This window comes from Cryptomeria japonica, chromosome 1 (assembly GCF_030272615.1).
Source record: "Cryptomeria japonica chromosome 1, Sugi_1.0, whole genome shotgun sequence".
NCBI classification, from domain to species: Eukaryota; Viridiplantae; Streptophyta; class Pinopsida; order Cupressales; family Cupressaceae; genus Cryptomeria; species Cryptomeria japonica.
In genome coordinates, this window is record NC_081405.1 from 516,857,863 (window position 1) to 516,880,777 (window position 22,915).

Consider the following 22,915-nt stretch of genomic DNA (forward strand, 5'->3'; position numbering starts at 1 on the left):
CTGGACGTGATTGATTTGCAACACGATACCTTGCCTAGCATTTCCATAAAGGAGTTAGATTATGTATTGGCTAGATTCTTGGAGTATGCTAGGAGAGAGAGAGATGCAAGGAGGAATCTTCTAGAAGATTCTCTATTTGATGACTAGGTATCTTTTTATTGGGCCATATGTTGGTGGCCCCATTTTTTATGTAAACCCTAATTAGGGCAATTCTAAGGTTTTGTTGGCATGATCTTGGTCGTTGATCTTGTATCAATCTTGGCCATCCATTTTGTAAGAGACTCTATAGATGCCTCCTTGTCTCTCATTTGTAAGAGAGAGTTTGTGTAGAATTGTTGGTATATGCTGCAGCTATTTGAATCATAATCATTGTTCAATTGTTGCTGATTTTGCTCTTCAAATGTTGTCTTTGCATTCATGGTTCTCAATTCCTCCAAGTTAGATTAGAATTTATTTTCATATATGTTAGATTGAGTGAAAGATTTGTTGAATATATTTGTGTGGAATCCTTAATCCATACCACTAGCCTCTTGCCACTGGTAAGTGTGCCTTGTGTGGTCAACTGGAGATTTGAGTAAGCTTAACTTCAATTATTATGCAACCTTTGACAAGCATCAACTTGGATGGTGTCAATGTGTGATGGTAATAGTCTGAAAATCCTTAAGTATACCTTAGACGATTGCACTAAGCTTGTGTCAATACTTGTTTGTGAGACCTTGCCTAGTTTGATTCCACTAGATTTGTTCTTGATTTCCTACATTCCTAGGCTTAGAATAGATTTCCTTAACCCTATTCCTATTGCCCATTTTTTAGTAAAAATTAAGTCCAAAGCTTCATTATTAAATCCTAAGTTGTCAGCACACCTATTCCGCATTTTCATGATTGAAGAAGATAATCCTAACATTTGCGTAAGTCCCCAAGTGAACACAGCAATTCACATCGACCATTGAGTTACCCCCTCGTCAAGACCTAACATGTAGAAACCTTGGAATCATTTTAGTTGATTTTATCCTTAGCATTTTAGGTAATTTTGTTCAAGAGAGGATAAATTACCTTGGTATTTTATTCTGTAACATTATGTGCATAAAATGTTGTTTGTAACTAGGTAAGATGGGTTCGGATTGCCTTAAGGCAACATCCAAACCCATATAGGACTGGGTCCTATCCTAAAGGGGTAATGTGCCCCCAAGTTAAGTTCGGCCCCATACCTCCACGCCACACTAAAAACACCACGCCTCAATAAATAAATTGGCGCCAAAAAGGATGAAGGCCGACTTGGGATATATGGGTTAAAGACTCATATAAATAAAGTTAAAGTGCAAATACAATTAACCACTTCATCTCTCATGCAATCAGCGAACTATCTCTGCAACTAAAGGTGCAAAATATAGAAGAGGATTGTGGGAACTTGTCCAAGAGGATATAAGGCATTTTGGTGCAGACTTGGTGTATTTAGAAGGGCAGATCTGATATACAAAAGGGGATAGATCTGGAGAATCAAGCTAAGTATTGTATTTGTACAATTAAAAATGAATACATAATCTGACCTGTGGGTCTTTAGTGCTGGGTTTTTCCTCCTTGGAGGTTTTCCCAGGGTATTTTGTGTTTGTCTCTTGCTCTCTTGTTTCATTCTTGGATTTACTTGATTATGGTTTACTAAATGCTAACAAATAATTGAATGTTACAAATCTGATTACTGAACTAGGGCACAAATTCAACATAAAACACACATCAACAAGGAATTACTGACTGCCATAAAAAAGCATGAGGGCATAATTTATAATCATTTCGACTTTTACTATACTTGGGTTCATTTTCCAACAGATATGATTGTAGAGTTTGTTAGAGCAATACAGTTTTCAAACTAATACTTCAAAATGAAACGGGAAAAATGTACTTAAGGAAATGTCATTCATTTTACACTAGATTCACAGTAAAATAATGCACCCATGTAAATGGAATTGCTTTCACTAACCAGGATAAATGGGTATAACAGCAATGGACATCCCTATGAAAGTCAAAGCAGCAGTCCCTCCAGCAAGACCATCAAGACCATCTGTCAAGTTTATGCCATTAGCCATCGCTGCGAAGCAAAATACTCTTAATGGAAGGTACCATTTTCCCAAATATAGTGGACCTATAGGTGCGGGTAAAGGCAACAATTTCCTGCAACATCATAAAATTATAGTGTACTGTAAGAAACACACTTCCTAGGTTCTGAAATGACAACAGACAAATAGGAAAGTAAATGCTTTGTAATCAATGTGAAAAGCCAAAACTTACTAACAATCACAGAAAGGTAATCATTTTTCTTTTTATTCAATACTTAGGGAGATTAATAACAAGCCACATGGAGTAACAGATGTATATTTCTGCACAAATCCTATTAGATCAGGAAGTTTTAAGAGAGACTAAGAAAAGGATAGGAAGATGTAAACAATAAAAAAATGTAAACAACTAAAAAAATGTGGAGGATTTAAGCTGGCTGCCACTGAAAATAAAACTAAAGTTACTAGAAAAATTTTGAAGCAGAATGATCAAGGAAAGACACATTTCAGAAAAGCACTACAGATAAAAGAATTATAATAAAAGAGATATTAAAATGAGTGGGGAATGGTATGGCCAACAGATGGAATTCACCTTGTAGCTTTAAACACCACATGAAAGAGTAATATAAGCAATGGCAGGGAAATATTGAATATTCAACTAATAGTATGAGATAATTTAATTATCCCATGGCATCTTGCTTCTTAGTTCATAGGCTTTCTTTGCAATAAAGTGTCTACAATTTGCATGATTAGCTTCTGATTCCTGTCATTTTATTCAGACCAATCAATTCATTTAAGATAAACACATGCAATGGGATATTCAACCACCTGATCATTTCTAACAGCTAAAATACATAGATATTCACATTCATGCCACATGAACATGAACGTGGATGCAGAAGCAGCATGTTTCATTTAAATTCATTAATTGAACATCTGATTTTCTAATCTACTTCTCTTCCTAAGCAACCTCTCCTGCTATCCTTAGTATTTGAACATGTGCCAGAAATAAATATAAACTTGATGCAGTTCTTCATGCATACTGACTTCCACATTCACCAAGTGTGGATCTAAGTTGCTCTGTAGTGGTACCAAAACTTCAATTCTAAATTCATGTTTTGCCTGCACCAATTAACAGGGAATCGATGCATGTTCTACACTTAAGAAACTGATACGAATATGATCTATTTTAACATTCCCCTTTCCATGGTGAATTTTCTTCATAGCATGGATTTTCTGGCTATTGCTGGTATCGGCTTTTCATATTTCCTCAGTGATCTGTGACTGATCATTCCAAAGAGAAATTAGCATTCATACCATATGGGGGACTACAAATGCAAATTGGTCACTGTCCAGTGAACCAGCCCTTTAAATACATTTACCATGGTGTGTCATCAGTCCCACCATTACATTGTTCCTCCTCAACATTCTTAAAAATTGCACTATTATCAGAGATTTAATAACTAATTGATATTCTTGGTCGTAAATTGAGAAATCATGCCATAGCATAATTTTACGAATGACATTTCAATAAAAAGAACAGTTAATTGTTAATCATCTTGTCAAATGAGTCCTAGGTCCTGATTGTTAATGTCTGTATTAGTCGGGCTATTGTTATGTTTGTAAGAGAAACAAGAATAAACCAAAAGTAAATTGTTGTATTGTCATGAACATGAAATAAAGACTTACTATTGACTCCAATAGGCAATGAAACAAAGTTATATTTTTTTGTTCGATCAACAATAAAACAAAGATTAATCATTGATCCAGTAGATTATGAAACAAAGTCTTATTATTGAAGTTTGATTCGAATAGAAAAATCTTTCTATACCATCCTCTAAGCCAGGCAACTTGAAGAGGGAATGCTTCATCAATAAAAAGCAGCTCCCAAAGAGGTTATAACACAATTGGTGTAAGAGTCTGAAAATTACTAGTTATACATAGCAAACCCCTCTATTTTTCATCAATACTCAAAGAAGGGAACTCCTTGGGATTTCTCTCGTAAAAGTTGCTGGCCAGACTTTGCACCCTAAAACAACTTCACCAGTGTAGGGTCTAGTGATCAAAAAAAAGCAGATGAACATACAAATACAATTGGAGTGCTGAGTGCATGAAAATGCAGTTTTGTTGCAGGGTCAAAAATAGCATAAAGGCATTATCTAAATTGTAATATTTTCACATATTCCCATTTCTCTTGAAAAGCTGTGCAATTTCAAAATAAAAGGTACCTCATTTCAAGTCCATATGCAAATGTTAAGGCCATTGAGAGTTTCAGGTACATGTATCAATAACAGACTCAACTGGCATTGAATTGATCTTATAATTTTGACCACTGTTGGAACACATCCTACATGTTTAACCACCTTTGAAATCATTTCTAATGTAATATGCGGTCATGGGTTCAACCATTGTCAAACTCATCACATAGGGATTTGATATGGTTCTTTCTTCATATTGCCTTGTGGAAGACATTAGATTTCTCAACTCATCTACCCTTTCTCTTTTACAAAAACACTCATTGAGAGTATATAGAGGACAGTGATGATACAGAACAAGAGAGTTGTGAAGATTGAGAGAGTTGAAATTAATTTAAATAAGATGATTTCTGGTTATATTCCACTTCTAAGTCAAGATATTTTGGCTTGTAGTTCTTAGCCATGTATTTCTAGGATTGAATGGCTTTGTTAGCCATAGGGTTAACTAGGTGCAAGTGAAAGGATGCTAGACAGTTCTAGAGGCCCTCTGAAGGAAGCAGGCTTCTTCGCTAATTGGGTTTTGCCGATGTTTCTTTCACTTGTTTATACTATTAACTCTCAAGTTTGCTAAAAATCTTTAAAACAAGTAGATAACATGCAGCTGCATATAAGGATGATCAACCATTTACAAGCATAATTCTTGTTCCTTTCAACAGCTATTGTTAGAATGAAACCCACATAAGCATATTCTTGTTTGCACTATAGTTTTGTGGATTGTCTAAGTATACACATTTGAATAGTAGCATGTTTTAGGGTGTGAATTGAAGGTTGCAATTGATGCAGGCATATAAGTGAGATGTTGACATTTGCATGAGGATTTTAAGGTGTCAAAAATCAGCCATATTTGTTATACCTACATCTTAGTTTGAAGCCTTAAGAATCATTCAAAATCTTAAAAAGATGTGTTTGGCTCTTAGAAGAACAGTTCTGTTTTTGGCATAGCATATTCATTATTTTACCAAGGCCTGAGATTTCCTCCCTACCCCTTGTAGCACCATGGTACATCCAATGAAGAACAATCTAGTAAGAAAAATCATTCTCACAAATCCTGCATCCTATACTTACAAAAGCATTAAACATGCTCATCTGATAAATGCCTATGTTACCCCGAGTTTTTGGGACAGGGGTACGCATTTCCTAGACGGTGTTGTTTTGGCCAATTTTGGGGACGGCTAGGGGGCGGGAAAGGGGACGACTGTATAAAAATAGGGAAAATTAAAATATATAGGGAAATTTAAAATATTCATATGAAAACATAGATAAAGCATGCACATATACATTATAGAACCTTAACATATAAGAACTAGCAGAGTTCTTATGCCAGATTTGTGTTAAATTGTGAGTCAAAGTCAAATTGCTTATAGAATTCATTGTCCAAATTCACTGTCAATATGCAGAATTTTTGGGGACATCCCCTAGGAGTTCCCTGTCCCTGAGACGGGGACACCTAAAAAAACTTGGGGACGCGTCCCCGGGTAACGTAGATAAATGCAAACTCTGCTACCACGAAAGTAAATAATGCAGAACTTGCACCTCCTTGTCCATCAATGCAAACGTAAACAACATCCTCTAACCACCCTGCAATGGCACAGCCATAAAATGGCTCTCTCCTGAAATTTGATGGAAAAGGAACCAAGACGGAAATTCAAGCATTGTTGAGGTCAGCACAACTTTACATCAGTTGCAGGTAACTGAAGAAGATAAAAGACAAGTGATTATTTTGTATTTAAATTGAGATGCATTGGATAAAATACAAGCAACTGATGCAGAACTTGCACCCCCTTGTCCATCAATGGAAGGGAAAACAACACCCTCCCATCCTGCAATGACATAGCTGTAAAAATGGCTTTCTCGCCTGAACTTTAATGGAAAAGGAACCAAGACAGAAATTCAAACATAGTTGAGGTCAGCAAAACTTTACATCAGTTGTCAGATAACTGAAGAAGATAAAATATAAGTGATTATTTTGTATTTAAATTGAGAGGCATTGGATAAAATACAAGCAACTAATGCAGAACTTGCACCCCCTTTTCCATCAATGCAAAGGAAAACAACATCCTTCAATCACCTAGCAGTGACACAACTGTAAAAATGGCTCTCTCTCCTGAACTTAAATGGAAAAGGAACCAAGACCAAAATTAAAGCATAAGTGATTATTTTGTAATTAAATTGAGAGCATTGGAATCATGTAATAATATATTGAAATGATTTTAGGAGTAAAAATCAGAGAATTTATGACTATAAGGTACTTAAGATAAACTTATAAACAAAATGAACTCATATATTTGTACTTCAAAGTTCAAATAACAAAATAGAAGCCTTTAAACGAAAAAAATTGCTTAACAATCAAGTAATCTGTAATATAAAAACCTATAGCATTATAATAAACTTATAAACAAAATGAATGGATAAAATCGCACTTGAAAATAACAAAATAGTTCCCATTAATAAAACTAAATAGCCGATTCACAACAAAAGTCTGGCATTGACCAAGTCCATATGCTCTTGCTGGCTTCCAAGAAAATATACAAATCACATAAATGCCAAGACTCTAGTTTTATTAGGTTTGGAACAGAATTAGCACCAAAAGGCTTACAGAAAACTATACATTTCATACGGCGACGGTAAGTTTACAGAATCCCACCAGAAGGAAAAACAAGTGCCTGCAACCACCTGATACATTATCCACAAAAGTATTACAAGGGGCAGGGAAAATACTACACAAAGAAGAAAGAGGCAGCCTTAAGTTCCCCTCAACCTTGATTTCCAAACATCAAAGAACATCATTTTACAGAAATAAAACTCATACCTGAAGAACAAATTTGAGCCAACCAGGAAGTCCATAGTTGTGATTGCGTATTAAGGATAGGCTGTCATCAAGCAACCCAATTGCGCCAAATGCCAGAGTTACTGTTAAAGTTCCCAATACTTCTATATGAGCACATCTTGTCAATAAACTTGCAATGACAAGCCCAACCGGAACAAAATATAGTCCACCCATGGTGGGAGTCCCCATCTTCACTAAATGTGACATTGGGCCTTCCTCTCTAAACATTTGTTCAAACTTTAACTTTCTTAGTAATGGGACACAAACACATCCTAAACATCCTGTTATGATTGCTGCAGCCAAGAAGGAGGGCGCCAAAAAAAATGAATGTTGTGAAGGTATGATTATCTGCTGGGTATACCAATCAACAAAAAATAAGAGACTGGTGATAAAAAGTAATAATCCTGCAGTGATCAAGAGTCCTGGAAGGCATCTGCAGTTGAAATGCATGATTGTTTCAAATTAGCAAGTTCCAAAAACCACATTGATGTCTTGTGAGTGATGAAATCTTTAAACTATAAAGTCAATATGTAATCAATCATGTTCTACAATAAAAGATGCTTGAATTAATAATCATCATTCTGTGATGTCACTCAAACATAAAAATGACGCATAAATTGAAATTAATCTCTAGGAAACCCAGGATATTCTGAGCTCTTTATTGATATTAACATTTAAGCAAACCTCCTAAGAAATACAATTAATAAAAAAACAAATACATCACTTATGCCTGTTTTGAAAATCAAAAGCTACCAAATTTTTGGTATGAAATTTACTTCAAAGGGACATCAACATAAACAAAAATATGGATACATACAAGAATGATAGAAGAAAATATGATTCTATCTCAGAGTAGGGACATCAATCTCGTGAACTGTGACAGGTGTTTATTAGATTTCCTACATAGCATCTCTTCAAAGTTTTGATAGATGATATTAATTATCTTTCTTAAAAACTGTCGAACTGCTTAATAGTGAGACCAATGTATTACATAAAAACTTCAGCTATTTAAGGTAAATATAAAATCCTTGAAATGGCAGTCCAAGCAAAATTAAAATAGGATGCACAACAAACGAAGGCACTAAACTCTAGAGTTCACAGCCATCCTAAGCCTGTTAATCCTTTATGGGAGGGTCATGCCTTTCTGCAAAAGTCTTTGAACTAAAGAGTCATTCACCTCAACATAGCTTTAATAATTCATGATAACACTCTCATATCAGATTAGTAGGCATAACAATGTTTACATGTGCAGAAATTCAAAATTCGGCTAGCCTTCCACTCCCACATAGGTTCTTTCAATGTCAACTTACACAACTCCAAAAGCTTACACCTAAATCATGGTTTCTAACTTTCTAGGGTACAAAAACAAATGGGATGTAATCTTGGGCTCGCCAGTGTTTTAATTTGCATATTTCAGTGAGACATAAAATGAGCCAAATGTAAGTCAAAACCCTCTTTGAATTAGAAGGGGAAGTTCCTTGTAAAATAAAACAAATCTAAAGTTGGACAATATATGCTTGTAATTTACAATACAATGATTTTGGGGGTGGTTCAGATCATACTCAATAAAACATGAAAACATATTTCTTTTATTTTGCCTAGGATAAAAGACTAAAAGCTCTTTTTTTCAACACTAGGCAAAGGATTTTATACTTTTTTACTGAAAATAAATCCAAAGGCTAGACACTTGCATTAAAAAACTAAATGCAAAAGCTAAACAATACTAGTACACAATTAGATTGAATAGACTAATACATAAACACATGATGACTTTGGTAAGTAAATGAAGGACTTGGTACAAAGCCACAATATCCAACTCTGAAAAGACCTCCAATACAAAGCTTGTAAATTTGGTATAAGTTATTTAATGCACCTCAACATGCAACAAAAAATCACAATGGACAATTCAAAGAAAGATAACCATGATAAATCCTATGGTAAGAATAAACATTAAATTTTCGATTAATAATCACAAATACTTGGTGAACAGTAATTTCAACATAATGCAAGCATGAGAATTACCATTGATCAATTAAATTAAGTGCAAAAAGGTTATACTTTTTACAAAGTTGTATGAAAACAAATGAAATATATTAACTGCACTTCTACCTTAACTATGACCCTTGCATGATGTACAAGCTTTATTACAAATTATCTCCACTAATTTTGATGCAATTGCCAGTTCAATTAACGATTAATGCATGACAATTATCCATCAAAAGCTCTCGTCTCTCACAAATAAAAGAAGAACATCCAGGTTTCAAAAATAAAAGCATGCGGACATCCCATTATCCTGCTCAGCATCATTACAAGGTCTACATACTCTTGCCTGAAGTCAAAACTGGTGATCTGTTTAGGCATCTTGGAAATATGCGGTCTTGACTTCTGCATCTAGGTTTTATTGATCAGCTTAGCATATCTTTCCACACCAGCCTCATACACTGTTGCTGCTCTATCCTTAAGTCTGTAAGTCATGGAATTATATGCCGGGATTCCAAAAGTTTCTCCAATAGCTTTGGCAGTCAGGTTGGCCAAGAGCTTGCCCTCTGATGTCAAAATCACTCTTCTTTCTTCATCATAGTGCTTTGCGCACTCCAAAATCAATTCAGGACATTGAATGACTAGAGGGAAGCCTGTAGCTAAGACAATCCCACTTTTAACAAATTTAACAACAGTAGGTCATGGATTGCATCCAGCTGTTCCAAAAATTTTGTGCCTGAAAGCACCCATCTGGAAAGTTCCAAAGTTGGTGTCATTGATTTCCTTCCACTTGGAAATAATCTTGGACTCCGGAAGGAATCCCTTCATCTCATTCTTTATTTGTGCCTATTTGGAAGTAGCCGCAGCCTTGCTGAATTCTGCCATTCCTACAAAACAAAGGAATTTAACATTAAAAATTTTACGTAAGGAATTAAATAAGATAGTGGAGAAGAAATTCCAGCAAATAAATTCCTAATTAGGAATAAAATAAAACCTCCGCGATCAAAAACTTCTTGATGAGAAATAAAATTCTTCGCCTCTGAATCTTTATCATTTCTCTCCAATCTCAACTTTCTCCAAAATCGCACATGAGAAATGAATTGTGTTTCATCATTTATATAGAATTCCCCACCAAGCTGCCAAGTTGGCAAGAATTTAATCTTAGCAATTGCATTAAGAATGCGTCATACTTTCCTTAATAATTCGCCATGCAAACAGGTCCCACAGTTATCGTTGAGTTCAAAAATGGAATTTTCCATGATTTCTTTAAGTTATGCATCATAAGCATGGAATATTCCTTTGCATGTTGCCAACTTGCCAATTGTGAGAATCTTTCTATTTGAATTTTCAAAGGAGATTTTGAAATATTTTTATTTCCTTAAGGAATTTTGTCGATTTATCCACTTGGAAAGAAATCATGATCATTCGGATTTTTGGAGAGAAAATTTTATACTGGAAGAATTTCTAGTGCTTTTTGAGTCCATCTTGTTCCAAGGAAAGCTTTTTCATCAATTTGTCACATTTCTTAATTTTTAGGAATTTTTTCAAATTTAAGTTATGAAGCTCAACAAAGAAAATTCTCTAACTTGACCAATTTTGTCTCTGCCTTGAAATTTCTTCAATTTTGGACGAATTTCCATGCCTAGGGATGATTTTTGATTTACTTTCCTGAGTGGATTTTTCTTTCCTCCTTATCCTTGGGAACTAATCTTGCCTTGTGGAGGATTTTTGCTTGGGGATGGAAATTCCTTGACACCCCCTTTCTAGCACTCTCCCTTTGATTTGGGCGTTGAAACCATATGATGAAGGAAAATTGGTCAAGGAGGAAAATTCCTCCTAACCCTCAATTTGGCGCCCAACTGCCTGACCTGGGTGCTGAATCCATATAGTCCAGGAAAATGTGTTGTGGAGGAAAATTCCTCCACCACCTAGTTCTAGTGCTCCCCTTGATGCTTGGGCGCTAAAAGGATATGGAGAAGGAAATTTGGTCATGCAGGAAAATTCCTCCATGACCCCAATCGAGCGCCCAATCCTTGACATGAGCGGCAAAACTATCTAGTCATGGAATTTTGGGGGTGGAGGAAAAATCTTCCATGACCCCAATCTGGCGCCCACCTACTTTAGAAAGACATTCACTGCCAAGGTAAGGATTCTCTTAGATTTTGCCAGGCTTAGCCAAATTTGCCCTTTTCCAGACTTGGGATGCCACCCTTGGAATTGAAGTGATTTTCGTGCCTTAGGAGGATTTTCAATGCCTTTCCACTTCTGGAATGAATTCCACACAGCACCATTTTTCAATTAGTCGCCTGCTTTTTCATCTTTCCAGATTTAGGCAAATATTCAGGAATGCTCAGTCTTTAGTGTCGAGACCCTTGCCTGTGAAGAACCTGCCAAAAATAGACTTACCAAAAATAGTCAGTACTTCAAAACATCAAAATTAGGGCACACTAGGGCAGGATGACACTTACTAAAAATAGTAAGTTTGATTTTTGGCAAAATAGGGACAATCCAAGAGGCAGTGAAATCCCTAAAAAATAGGAACTTTCTAAAAAAAGAAAGTTGCTTAGAATTCGCTTGAATTTCACTAGGAGTTTACTTGAAGGGTCCTAATTCCAACGCAATGCTCAATTTTTCCAAAACCCTAAGGAAAAGACCTTAAACCTAAGTCTGAAGGGCAAAAACCTAAAATAGGCAAAACAAGTTCTAGACTTAGCCAAATTTACTAAAACAACTTGCAGACTTGATCAAATTCACCCCAAAACACCTGCAAACTGAGGAGACCGAAGAGATTGCCACGAAAAGACCCAACGAACCAAAACAAAAAGACCGAATGGGCCTAAAAAGTAGGGGGTCTCCATTTGGAATGGGGTGATGTGTGATTAGGTCACAACATGACCTTTCTTTGAATTTGAATTAATACCACCAAACCAGTTGTTGATTGTGGTGGTAGGGGTTCCCCATTTCTTTGTTGCACTCCTTGTTGAGCTCCCATTGTCCTTGGCATCTGTAAGACCTGAATCCATGTCCTCTTTGGTCTACTGCTATCACACTACAATCTTCTCAGTTCTAGCAGGTATATTCACTTGTGGAGAGGCCTAATTAACAACTTGAGTTTCTTCCTTTGGTGGGAAGCGTACTCCTCTCTTGTGTGGGGGCAATGTTGTCCTCTGTCTCTCTAAACCATTATGGGTCCACATATGGGTTTTGTTCTTCATCTATAAAGATATAGAAGCCACACATTGATTGTTAGAAAATAAAAAGTGGCTCATAATGAGCACTATTCAACAAATCCAAATATTGGAACAAACAACATTCAACTAAATTTTGAAATTTTGAATCTTTTCAATCTTTTTAGTATAAAGTTAGAGAAAGAAAGAGCCTTAAGCATTGAACTGGACATTCTACGAACCTATAGGATGCTTTTGAAAATTACTATATTCACAAAGAACCGAATATGCTAGGCCTATAATAGATGAATAACAAAAATACACAAGCAAAAAAAGTAGAGATGAAGCAATGTATGGTGATCTCAACTTCCATTTAAAGCCATACAAAGGACTCAAAATGAATAACAAAATTACGAAACCCAAAATAAGAGGTAAAGCAATGTATGATGGACTCACCTTCCATTTACAACCATACAAAGGAGTGAAGTGAAGAAATGCCTTTTCAGAACCAAAAAAAAAAAAAAAGCAACAATACAAAAGTTAAAAAAAAAGTTAGTTCATTACCTTAGTGAGGTTTAACCGCCTCACCTCCAAATGCAAACCAATTCCCTTTGTGCTAGCACCTATAAATCCCCTAAAAGCCATGCTCGAAAGCGAGCAAAAGTGAACAACTTCTAGTGCCAAACCCAACGATGTTCCGTGAAGAAGAAGATCAAAAGTGAAGTGGCAGTGGAAGATTTATACTACACAGCATTGAAGGCTCCATCATTTCGAGACCCGGCGCCATCCCGAACACTGGAATGGGAAGGGTGCAAAGTTAATGTGGTGATTTGATAGTGGAGTGTGAGGCAACATGGGAAAATGTTACCATATTGGTATAATAATGTCTATCTGTTGTCTAATCCTATGGCATAGTGTACACGTACTAGGCATATTGGGAATTGCCATCAAAGACCCTCATGATCCACCTTCAGTCAACACTTAAATGGTAATAAATTCTAAACTCTTCTCATTGTCCTCCAAGTGGCAGCTAATTTGGACACTCTTGAAAAGAAGATTTTTAAGTTGACTACCTCACTACACGCATGGCATGTATAAAAAATTGGTCTTTGTCTCAAGTGGCACTCCATGTTGATCCCGTAAGATAGGGTATCCACTATGGGGCCCTCTCCCTTATAAGTAAAATTTCCATACCAAGTCTTAAGAAGCTTCCTACTATAGCCATCTTAAGAGTTGCACCAATGTTTTATTAACAATATTGATTTGATCACCTATTTGTAAAATGAGAAACAAATGATCTCTTCAACCCCACAATGATCTTCTACAACACCCAAAACTTGCCCATATATCTAGTCGACATGTGTAAAAGAATAGAAGTAGACATGCCAAGATGAACTAAAACATTATGAAAAAACAATTGAGCCACAACATTGTAGTTAATAATCTTTTTGCTTAGAATAAAAATACATATCTTCATAAAACGACTGCTAAAAACAGTTAACACGCCCTTTCCTTCACAAAGGCTAAACCTTTTGCAAAATCAATGACCTAGAAGGACCTATCAGTGGCCTATATAATCCCAACTTTTTCTTTTACTAAGCTGACTTGAGCTACACAACACAATCAGAAAATATGCTACTAAAATTGTAACATCAATTTACATGTTTGGTCAATATACATACCTTGGCAAATATAGTCTTTGTCACATCAAATTGACCGGCAACTTTTGAAATACAAGCTTCCCTCATCAGCTAAACTTTTGCTTCTTTAGGCACACTTAGGATTCCCAATTGGTAATCTTCCTTCAGCTCAAAATTTGCAATCTTTGACCAATGTAAACATTGAAATATAGTGCCTTGGAGAAAATATCGACCAACTTGATAGCCACCCTCTCCTTATATATTTAACAACCACATGAAATTGTTACAACAAACCATTCCATTTGTAGTGTCTTGTTGCAATTTTGATTGTTCTTGTAAATATTGAAGTGATTTGTGATACATGTGAAAAGTGGTTTCTTTTCCTATCCAATAGTGCTTCCATTTTCTAACAACATCCACAATGACACAAACAATTCCTTATCATATGTGCCATTGTAAGATTGTTGCATGAAACACATTTGATAATAACAAATAGGTTTATCTCCTTGCAATAGGACAGACCCTATAATAGATACAAAAAATTAGTCAGCACCAAAACCAGCAGATTGTCAGTTATTGCTTCGACTAACAAATGCTTTTTGTTGATTTCCAATGCAAGTAAAAAACTTCAATTCGATAGATTCTCAAATCTTCATCTCCAACCACGTCTCAAGAAGACAAATGACATTTCTTCTCATTGACAATGAGAAGACTCGGGCTGGTCAAGGCCCTTGTACGCGAACCCAGGGCAACATAAAGAAAAAAGATGCGACTCAGAGTGTGGATTACAAAGAGATGAGGAAGGCTGCTGACAAGATGAGACTGCTGGAGGTTGAGGTCGTTGAGACCCTTAAAAGCCTCATGTAACTGTGCTTTCTTCTCTGTGTTTTTGTGTTTCTATGGTTCTATGTTTAGTGTTCGGGTTTTTTGCTGGTTTTTTGTCTACCCATCTGGGCATTTGCTGGTTTCTTGGCTGCTTTATGAATTGTCCTATCTTTTGCAGCCTGTTTTTGTTTTGGACTATAATGCTTCGATTCTAAGCCTTTTAGAATCTTCTATGTAAAGGGTTTCAGGGCCCCTTCAAAACCTGTTTTTGCCTTAATCCAAAACAGCTTATTGTCCTTCCAAACATTGTAAAACTTTTAAAAGCTCTCTACCAAAATATATCCACCTAACATGACAACACACGATAAACAACTCCTATTACGGAAGTCCCTTCCTTTTACTTTGATTGAAGGAGCCTTGTACAAAAAAGGGAAAGATGACAAACTTCAAAGGATAGTATATGAGGACAAAGGTGAGCAAATTCTAAGGGAGGCACATGGAGGCATTGCCAAAGGACACAATTGCAAAGATACCACAGCCCAAAAAATATTGCTAATAGGATTATGGTAGCCTAGCATATATAAGGATGCTAAAACTTACACCAAGAATTGTAATATATGCCAAAGAACCGGAAGACCTACCACCCGGAATGAAATGCCCCTACAACCAATCTTAGCACAGCTCCCCTTTGAGAAATGGGCTATTGATTTCATAGGACCCATAGATCCCCCAACAGAACTCCCTAAAGCCAGATTCGTTATCACTGGTATAGACTATCTCAATAAATGGTCTGAAGCTGAACCTACAAAGAATTGTACTGCCCATACTATTGCAAATTTTCTCTACCACAACATCATCACCAAATTTGGATGTCCTCTCAGCATAACCAATGAGCAAGGGAAACATTTTGTCAATAAAGTTGAGTTATTAGCTAATTTTATGACCACCCATAATTGAAGTACACCATATCCCCTACAAGAAAATGGAGCCAACAAAGCCCTAAAATAATCATTGGGACCACTCTAACCAAGATGTATGATGCAAACATAAGAGATTGGGGCATCAAAATACCTAAGGTACTTTGGACCTACAAACAATCCACCATGCACACTCCTTTTGACTTAGCATATGGAATGGAAGCCTATATACCTTTAAACTTCATAGTCCATAATCTCCACACAGCAATGGCATTGAGACTCTCCGATGACAAATCCATTAAACAGCACCTAGAAGAATTGGATAAACTAAATGAGGCAAGACAGCTAGCACAATTCACCCCTTGACAGAACACTGAAGACGGAAAGCATGGCACAACTGAAACCTCAGGTCGGAACAATTCCATATCGATGACATGGTCCTTCTATATGCTAGCAAATTCACAAAGCAAGGAAAACTCAAAGTCTGGTGGCTAGGACCCTATCAAATCAACAACATTCTTGACATAACATTGACTTAAACATTAGCATCAAAATCCTTAATAGAATTGACTTGAGGACAAGTCAAGGTTTTGAAAGGGGGGATGATGTTGGTAGGAAAGATAAACAATTCAGACAAAGTCCAGCAGATCCTACTATGTCATCTCCCCAATCAAACTTCCCATCAAACCTGCATATGAAATTGTGTAATGTCCCCATTTTGAAGAAGAATTAATTAATTAATTAAGTTGTCCAAATTATTGATGTATTTTATGGATAGCTTGATTAATTATTTTAATTAATAATATTAAGTTAATTATTTATAAAAGTTATCAAATCAATTAAAATCAAAAGATGACTTTATATTTAATTAATTTAATAAAAGTGACTAATTAAATATTATTTCATAAAGTCACTTCTAGAAGCTTCTGGATGTTGGAGTGAAAAAGTATAAAGGGAGATCAAGATGAAGCTTCAAGGCAGGCTTGGAATTGGATTTGTTGATTGATTGGGTTTTGTAGAACCGAGAGGTGTCTGCAGACTTGGGTTTTTGGGAACGAAAATTCCCATAGATTGCATAACTGAGGGAGTGAAAGACCTTCCGAGGGGTTGCTATTGTGAGAGGGAGACATCTCAGTCTTCCTAATTGTGCATATTGAGTTATTGCTGTTTGCGATGGTGGATGAATTCATTGTCTTTTCAGATTGGCAGATTTAGAGTCTTTTGCATATCGAATTGGTCAATGAAGGGCAGCCGATCCTCTTGGAGGAGTATTATATGCTGGCTGATCATATTCAAAGTCTGAAGTAAAGTTTGAACTGCCTGGCCTAAACCTCAATTTTGTTCATCTCTCCTCATTAAATCTTCGAACATCAAATTGGAGGACAGCGATTTCATCAAGAGATTAAGGCGATTTCCTTTGTGATAATTTGAGAGGGTTCGGTGAAGGAATCAGCCACATTTCAGTTTGAAATCACAAATCGGACCTGTGCATTGTGAACCATCGATTGGGTTCATATCACCTCAAGTTGGCATCAAGACACATCAACAAATGAAGCACTCCACTCTAGGATTGAGGGCGATCAGCTAGGAGGAGGTTTTGGAGTATTTTCTGCAGTCCACATTGATATCTCAGAATCTGATTTGCAGCAGCAGGGGCGATATAGGAAGAAGTTCGATTTGGCATTTTGGAGGCTCTTTGATAGATGATATTGCTTGCCTCTTCATAGCGCTTGACACCATGTTCATTTACAAATCAATCTTCATTGTAATTATCAGTTTGAATGTATGAGTCTGGTTGCAGTCCAAGTGTCCTCAGAATGTCTGAAAATTGTTGCTTAATGACAGTCAATGTATTTGTTCTTAGCTGCCCATGTAATGCTCTTTAGGCTGTCAATGTAATGGTTTACTTGTCCATCATATGAAATTAAAAAGAAAGGAGTATTGCATCTCATTATTTATAATTATCTGAGGATGTGAGACAAGTGTTTGACAATATGTCAGTTTGCTGTCAGCTTTTTTATTTTGAGTCTAGTTTGTCTTATTTCCACATGAGATAGTGGTATATGCATCTCTTGTTAATTATCATTCAAAGAATCAATTAGGAGCTGTTTATTCTTGAGATATTCAAGCGTGTTGGTCATCATAACAATCTGAAAACATTATCAGCATAATACACAAACCTTTGAATTGCATAACACGCAACTTGGACAGCAAATATTCCTTGTTTTCAATCTTCATTAGGACGGGATATTTCAAATTGTCTTGCAAAGCAAGACTTCACAATTTCATAAGTCGCAGTAATCTGAAGACGACTAAGGGAGGACTGTCACAATCCCACCACAAACAAAAGACAGCAGGCCATAGAAAATTCTATTAATTCTGCACTTCACGATTTTATGTTCAAGGAATGGACGATCTGACAGTAAGGTTGGCAATGAGCAAGAGACATCACGTGGGGGCAGCGACCAATACTCTTGTTCCATTATACATCAAAGATCATTAAGAGGCACAATTAAGGAATAACCTATGTTAAGCGCTTAATGATGAAGGGCCATCATTCAAGTTTGAAGAGGTATGATCGTTCCCAAAAGGACAACTACTTTCCAAAGGTCGTCTCCCTCCTCGAAGACATTCACCTATAAAATGAGAAAAGCCATGATGGGATAAGCATTGAAGGAGTAGATCATATTATATTACTGGCAATCATTGTTGTAACAGCAGATTGGTATGCTGTATCTCACTCATGAACTAAATACTTATTTACAGTAATATTATATTTATATTTTATTAGGAATAAGGTGCAAATACATGGCCTATAATATAAGTTGTTTCATTTATTCTTATATATACATATAACAGAAATAATGCCAATAAGATTTATATTTGTTAATCAGATTTATATGACAGTTATGCTTAATTTCATTTATTTACGTATACATTCATAATACATGAGAGATTAGTATATTAATGACCTAATCATTAATCATTCTCTATTGCCTCTCATGAGGATTGGTTGGATTTGTTAGGGAACGGCAGTATTAATATCTCACAAGGTATTTGAGCCCCAAGAGGTGGTATGGACATGGGTGTTCCTGAAACCCTTAGGGAGATCAAGAGGTCATATGGATGGGTGTTCCTAAAACCCTTAGGCCTACTTGTGGAGAACGGTTTTCTAGCACCCTAACATAGTTATACCCCATCCTCTGTTAGGGTTGATGATTACAAAAAAAGTAAGGATTGCGGCTTAAATATAGTAATTATCAATTGTATTATGAATACTAATTGTTCTCTAGTTTTAATAATCTGATTTAAGGTATAATAAGTATGATGAAGTATGTTTAAAAATGGAAAATAGGCATACTCCTGGTAGGGTACATTACATTCCCAAGCATAATCCAAACCCTATTTGAGAATTCTGGGGCAAATTGAGTTGTCCCAATAGGGGACATTACATACTGCATCTTATCACACCAAGTCCGCAAAGCACGATATTAGGAAGATAGCATCTAGGATAGGGATACTAGGTATGGGCCATATCCCATCCCTTACATATAAGTATATCAAAAGATGTAATTGACTAAAGAAGTCTATACTAGATGGAAATGAACTGTTTATGGAAGAGTAAAGCAGAAGATATATGATGTAAGGATGTATATGACGTACTAAGATGATATAAATAATATAAATATTTTGGAGTTCCATATATGATATGTTATGTGATGTTCTTTATGCCCAGTTAAATAGTTGGACTCCTATCCGGGTCTAATCCCTATTCCTTTGATATGGCTAAGGCCAAGGTATAAACTACAACACTGAGAAAGTACTTTCTTATTTCAAATCACCTTCTTATACTTCAGTTTCCATCATATAAACTTATCGTACACTACTATCCTACAAATTTAACCCTTTTCCCACAAAATAGGTATTCTACGAAAGTAGGAAGGTTAAATTACAAGGGCAATTATACACAAATATCAAAGCCCAAATCCAACGATTAAATTAACATTAAATATTTGATGAATCCTTTATTATTCTAGAAGAATACATCTTCTAATATAAATATAAAGATGCAGTTGAACATCCCAAAACTAATTCTTGAACCATTTATCCTACCCCCAGTATTTTTCTTACTGATACTTTTAGCCAACACCCAATTAGGTAGGACAAAGTGAATCCGACAAACCTTCTTTTTAAATAAAGCGAAGTGAAAATCCTGAACTTTTACCATATGCAAGGCTGAGGAGCTCCTGAGATTAGTTGTAGTCCTGGATTAATAGAATTGCCTGGCCATCTGTGACCAGAATGTACACCACTAAAAATTTGATCTTCGGCCAATCTTTGAAGTTGGATTTCTTAACGGCTGCCTCACTAACTCAAATTCCGACGAATAAAAAGTAATTTGAATTTCTATTTTTAGGGGAGTTTATGACCTGAAATTTTGTTATCAAAAATTCTAGCACTCATACATCTGTGTACGTTCATGTCATTTCATACCTTGCTAGACGGAAGGTTGGCTTAGCTGGAACCACCAAGCGGCCCTTTATTGAGTTCTCTGAATGGCTGGCTTCCCGTACGAATTCAGAATCGCTAGCAGAGCTGATAACGACTTCCTCTTCCGAAACACTTGAAGAAGCCTCAGCCATTCCTGATGCACATTCCAATTCTTGACTATCACCTGCAAACTGAGATACAAAACACCAAGTAATTCACAGAACAAGAACTGATTCCCAGATACCAATCTATGTTGAAGTTTCTAGTGACCCTAAATTTATCTGTGTTAACATAAAAATATCAAACTAAACCATCTCTGCGCCAATTTATTCTTATAAAAGAATTTGTCTCTTAAACAATAATTCAAGAAATGATGCTGTGAAGACACCTAGCATTGTTTTGTGGCGGCTTACATCTCGCATTGCATATATTCGGAGCAAGCACTTTCTCAATTCCAATCTGGATGTCCAGTTCTTCGGTCTCAATTGAACTTTCTGCACAACCCATTGGCAGGAAAACACCTACTCCAAACATAGAAATTAATTATGGTCATGATAACAGACACACCTTATGCAATGCAAACCATAAACTATCCTCGCTTATCAATCGGCACACAACACTCTACGGCAGTTCTTCAATCTAATATTTGAAATAATAAAGCCTACAACTAATAGTCCACATTCAAATACAACTTCCCTGCTAATATCGATTTCTCTCTTGCCAAATTAATCGCAGATTATACACTGACCTGGTTTGCCTGAAAATGGAAGCGTGATCTCAATGAGTATGTGGAATAAGCTGAAAATTTCGATTTTTGTATGACTAATCCTCCTCTCAAGGATAGAGTTGAGCTCTGTAAAAACATTCTTAAATGACCATACACAAACGTGTTTAGGGGATTTTATAGATTCTGAATAAATATTTTTGTTTTGTTGTGGCATTCGTGCAATAAAGACATGAAAATAAGCATTTGTTAGGGGTTTTATAGACTGGTGAAAAAAAATTAATGCCTTAAAAACAGGAAATGGATATGCTATTTAATTTGCAGAAGTGAGAGCTTTGATTGTGTGATTTCATTATTTTGTTAATTAAATAAATTTGTTTTAGTTATATAAGAATAATATTTTAATTTAATTTTGTTTATAATTAGTTTAATGTTTTAAGTATATTTATTAGTTTCTTAAAGGTAAGATTATATTGCATTCATTCATTTTATTTTTTAATTCGTTTAGTCAAAAAATTTATAGTCTAACTTTTATTTTTTATTTTGTTTCCTTATTAAAATGATTTTTTTCTTCTTTTTTTTGAGATAAGCATCTACCATTATGGGGGTAGTCCCTTTCATTAATCACCAAAAACGGATACAACACAAAGTAACATTTACAAATTTACTACATCATCACACAGCACTATCTGCAAGACTAATACATCCAACGAAGGATCTTTATCAGTCCTTCGCTCAGCATATTGGCCCTAGCTACTTTGTCTGCACATAGTAGATCGTCATTGATGCTTAAGAAATTGGCAAATGATGCCTTTTCAAAGTCCAAAATCCCCAACGCCTCCGCCATCTTCTTCCCTTCTCTCCCGGCTTCTGCATCGAATACATCCACCATTAGTCCTTCCACCAGATTGGGGGACACAAAACACAGAGCCGCATCTAGGGGTGCATTGAATCTTTCTAGAGCAAGCTTATTTTTCACCCTCGTTGTTTTATCAGTTAGACACGTTACCTCCAACACCATCTTATAAAACCTCTCCAATATCTCCCCATTGTGCTTATGCCCTTCTGCCAGAAATTCCTCTCCTATGACATTCTTCACTACTGGAAGCAAATACTCCTCCTCCAGCACGAAGAGCCTCTTGATTTGCTCATCCTCTTCCTTGTCCAGACAAACACATGTCACTCCAAAGCAAACCTTCGTTGCCATCTCTATCTCTCCTATGCTACTGAAATTTGGACTCTAACTTCCCTTAAATAAAAAATAAAGCCTTCTAGAAAATATCACACGAGGATCCCAAAAACCAAATCTCTGTCCAAAAAAAGAATCAAATCCAACCGAATCTGCCCTGCTAATCCGATCCACAGATGACCTTCGTCCTCCCCTCCACACCTTCATCCTTCATAGCTGAAAACCATTCCATTGCACCAAAAGACTATCCACCTTTTATGTCATGATCTAGAAAATATTTCAAATCGTCTGGTACATCAAATCCAGCCCTGAAAATCTCTTTGTTACTCTAGGAAACTCCCATTTTTGCCAAGGCATCCGCAACACAATTCGCTTCCCTATAGACATGTGACAATGAAAAAATCTCCAATTGGGAAAGCAGATTTATAATAGTTCCCACCCAGTGTCCAAGCCTCCAATTCTGAACTTGACCTTTGTTGATGTCATTCACACAAAAAAGAGAGTCCCCTTCAATCTCCACCCTGAGAAGATTCTTCTTAATACATAAGAGTATGCCACTGGTCGGAGCTTCCATCTCTGCCTCATTGTTTGAGGCTCTATCAATACTCCTTGATAATGCCCATACAACTTTCCCTTCTCCGTCTCTAATGATACAACTCGCCTCGGCCAAACCCAGATTTCTTCTTGAGGCTCTGTCAAAATTAAGTTTGACATACTCCCCCTCGATCGGGTACTTCCATTTAGCCTCTCTGCTCACAATCCCTTTGTTCGGGATCACCCCAGAAGGTCGAGCAAGATATGTCCATTTTTTTTAATCTCCTCATCCCACGAGTTATCATATAAATTCTTCTT

The 22,915-nt window shown here is 36.2% G+C and overlaps 1 protein-coding gene across 1 annotated transcript in view; it reads right to left on the bottom strand.

Moving 5' to 3' along the window:
• Window positions 1-21,151, bottom strand: part of LOC131070328 (phospho-N-acetylmuramoyl-pentapeptide-transferase homolog) — an 81,061-nt gene extending 59,910 nt beyond the window's left edge. Inside the window, exons 1-6 of the mRNA XM_058005843.2 lie at window positions 20,899-21,151; window positions 20,564-20,671; window positions 20,154-20,341; window positions 7,113-7,563; window positions 6,912-6,976; window positions 1,976-2,166 (exon numbers count right to left, since the gene is read on the bottom strand). Coding sequence (XP_057861826.1) covers window positions 1,976-2,166; window positions 6,912-6,976; window positions 7,113-7,563; window positions 20,154-20,341; window positions 20,564-20,671; window positions 20,899-21,015 — 1,120 coding nt within the window. The 5' untranslated portion in view covers window positions 21,016-21,151. The remainder of the gene's footprint in view (window positions 1-1,975; window positions 2,167-6,911; window positions 6,977-7,112; window positions 7,564-20,153; window positions 20,342-20,563; window positions 20,672-20,898) is intronic.
• Window positions 21,152-22,915: the final 1,764 nt, after the last annotated feature.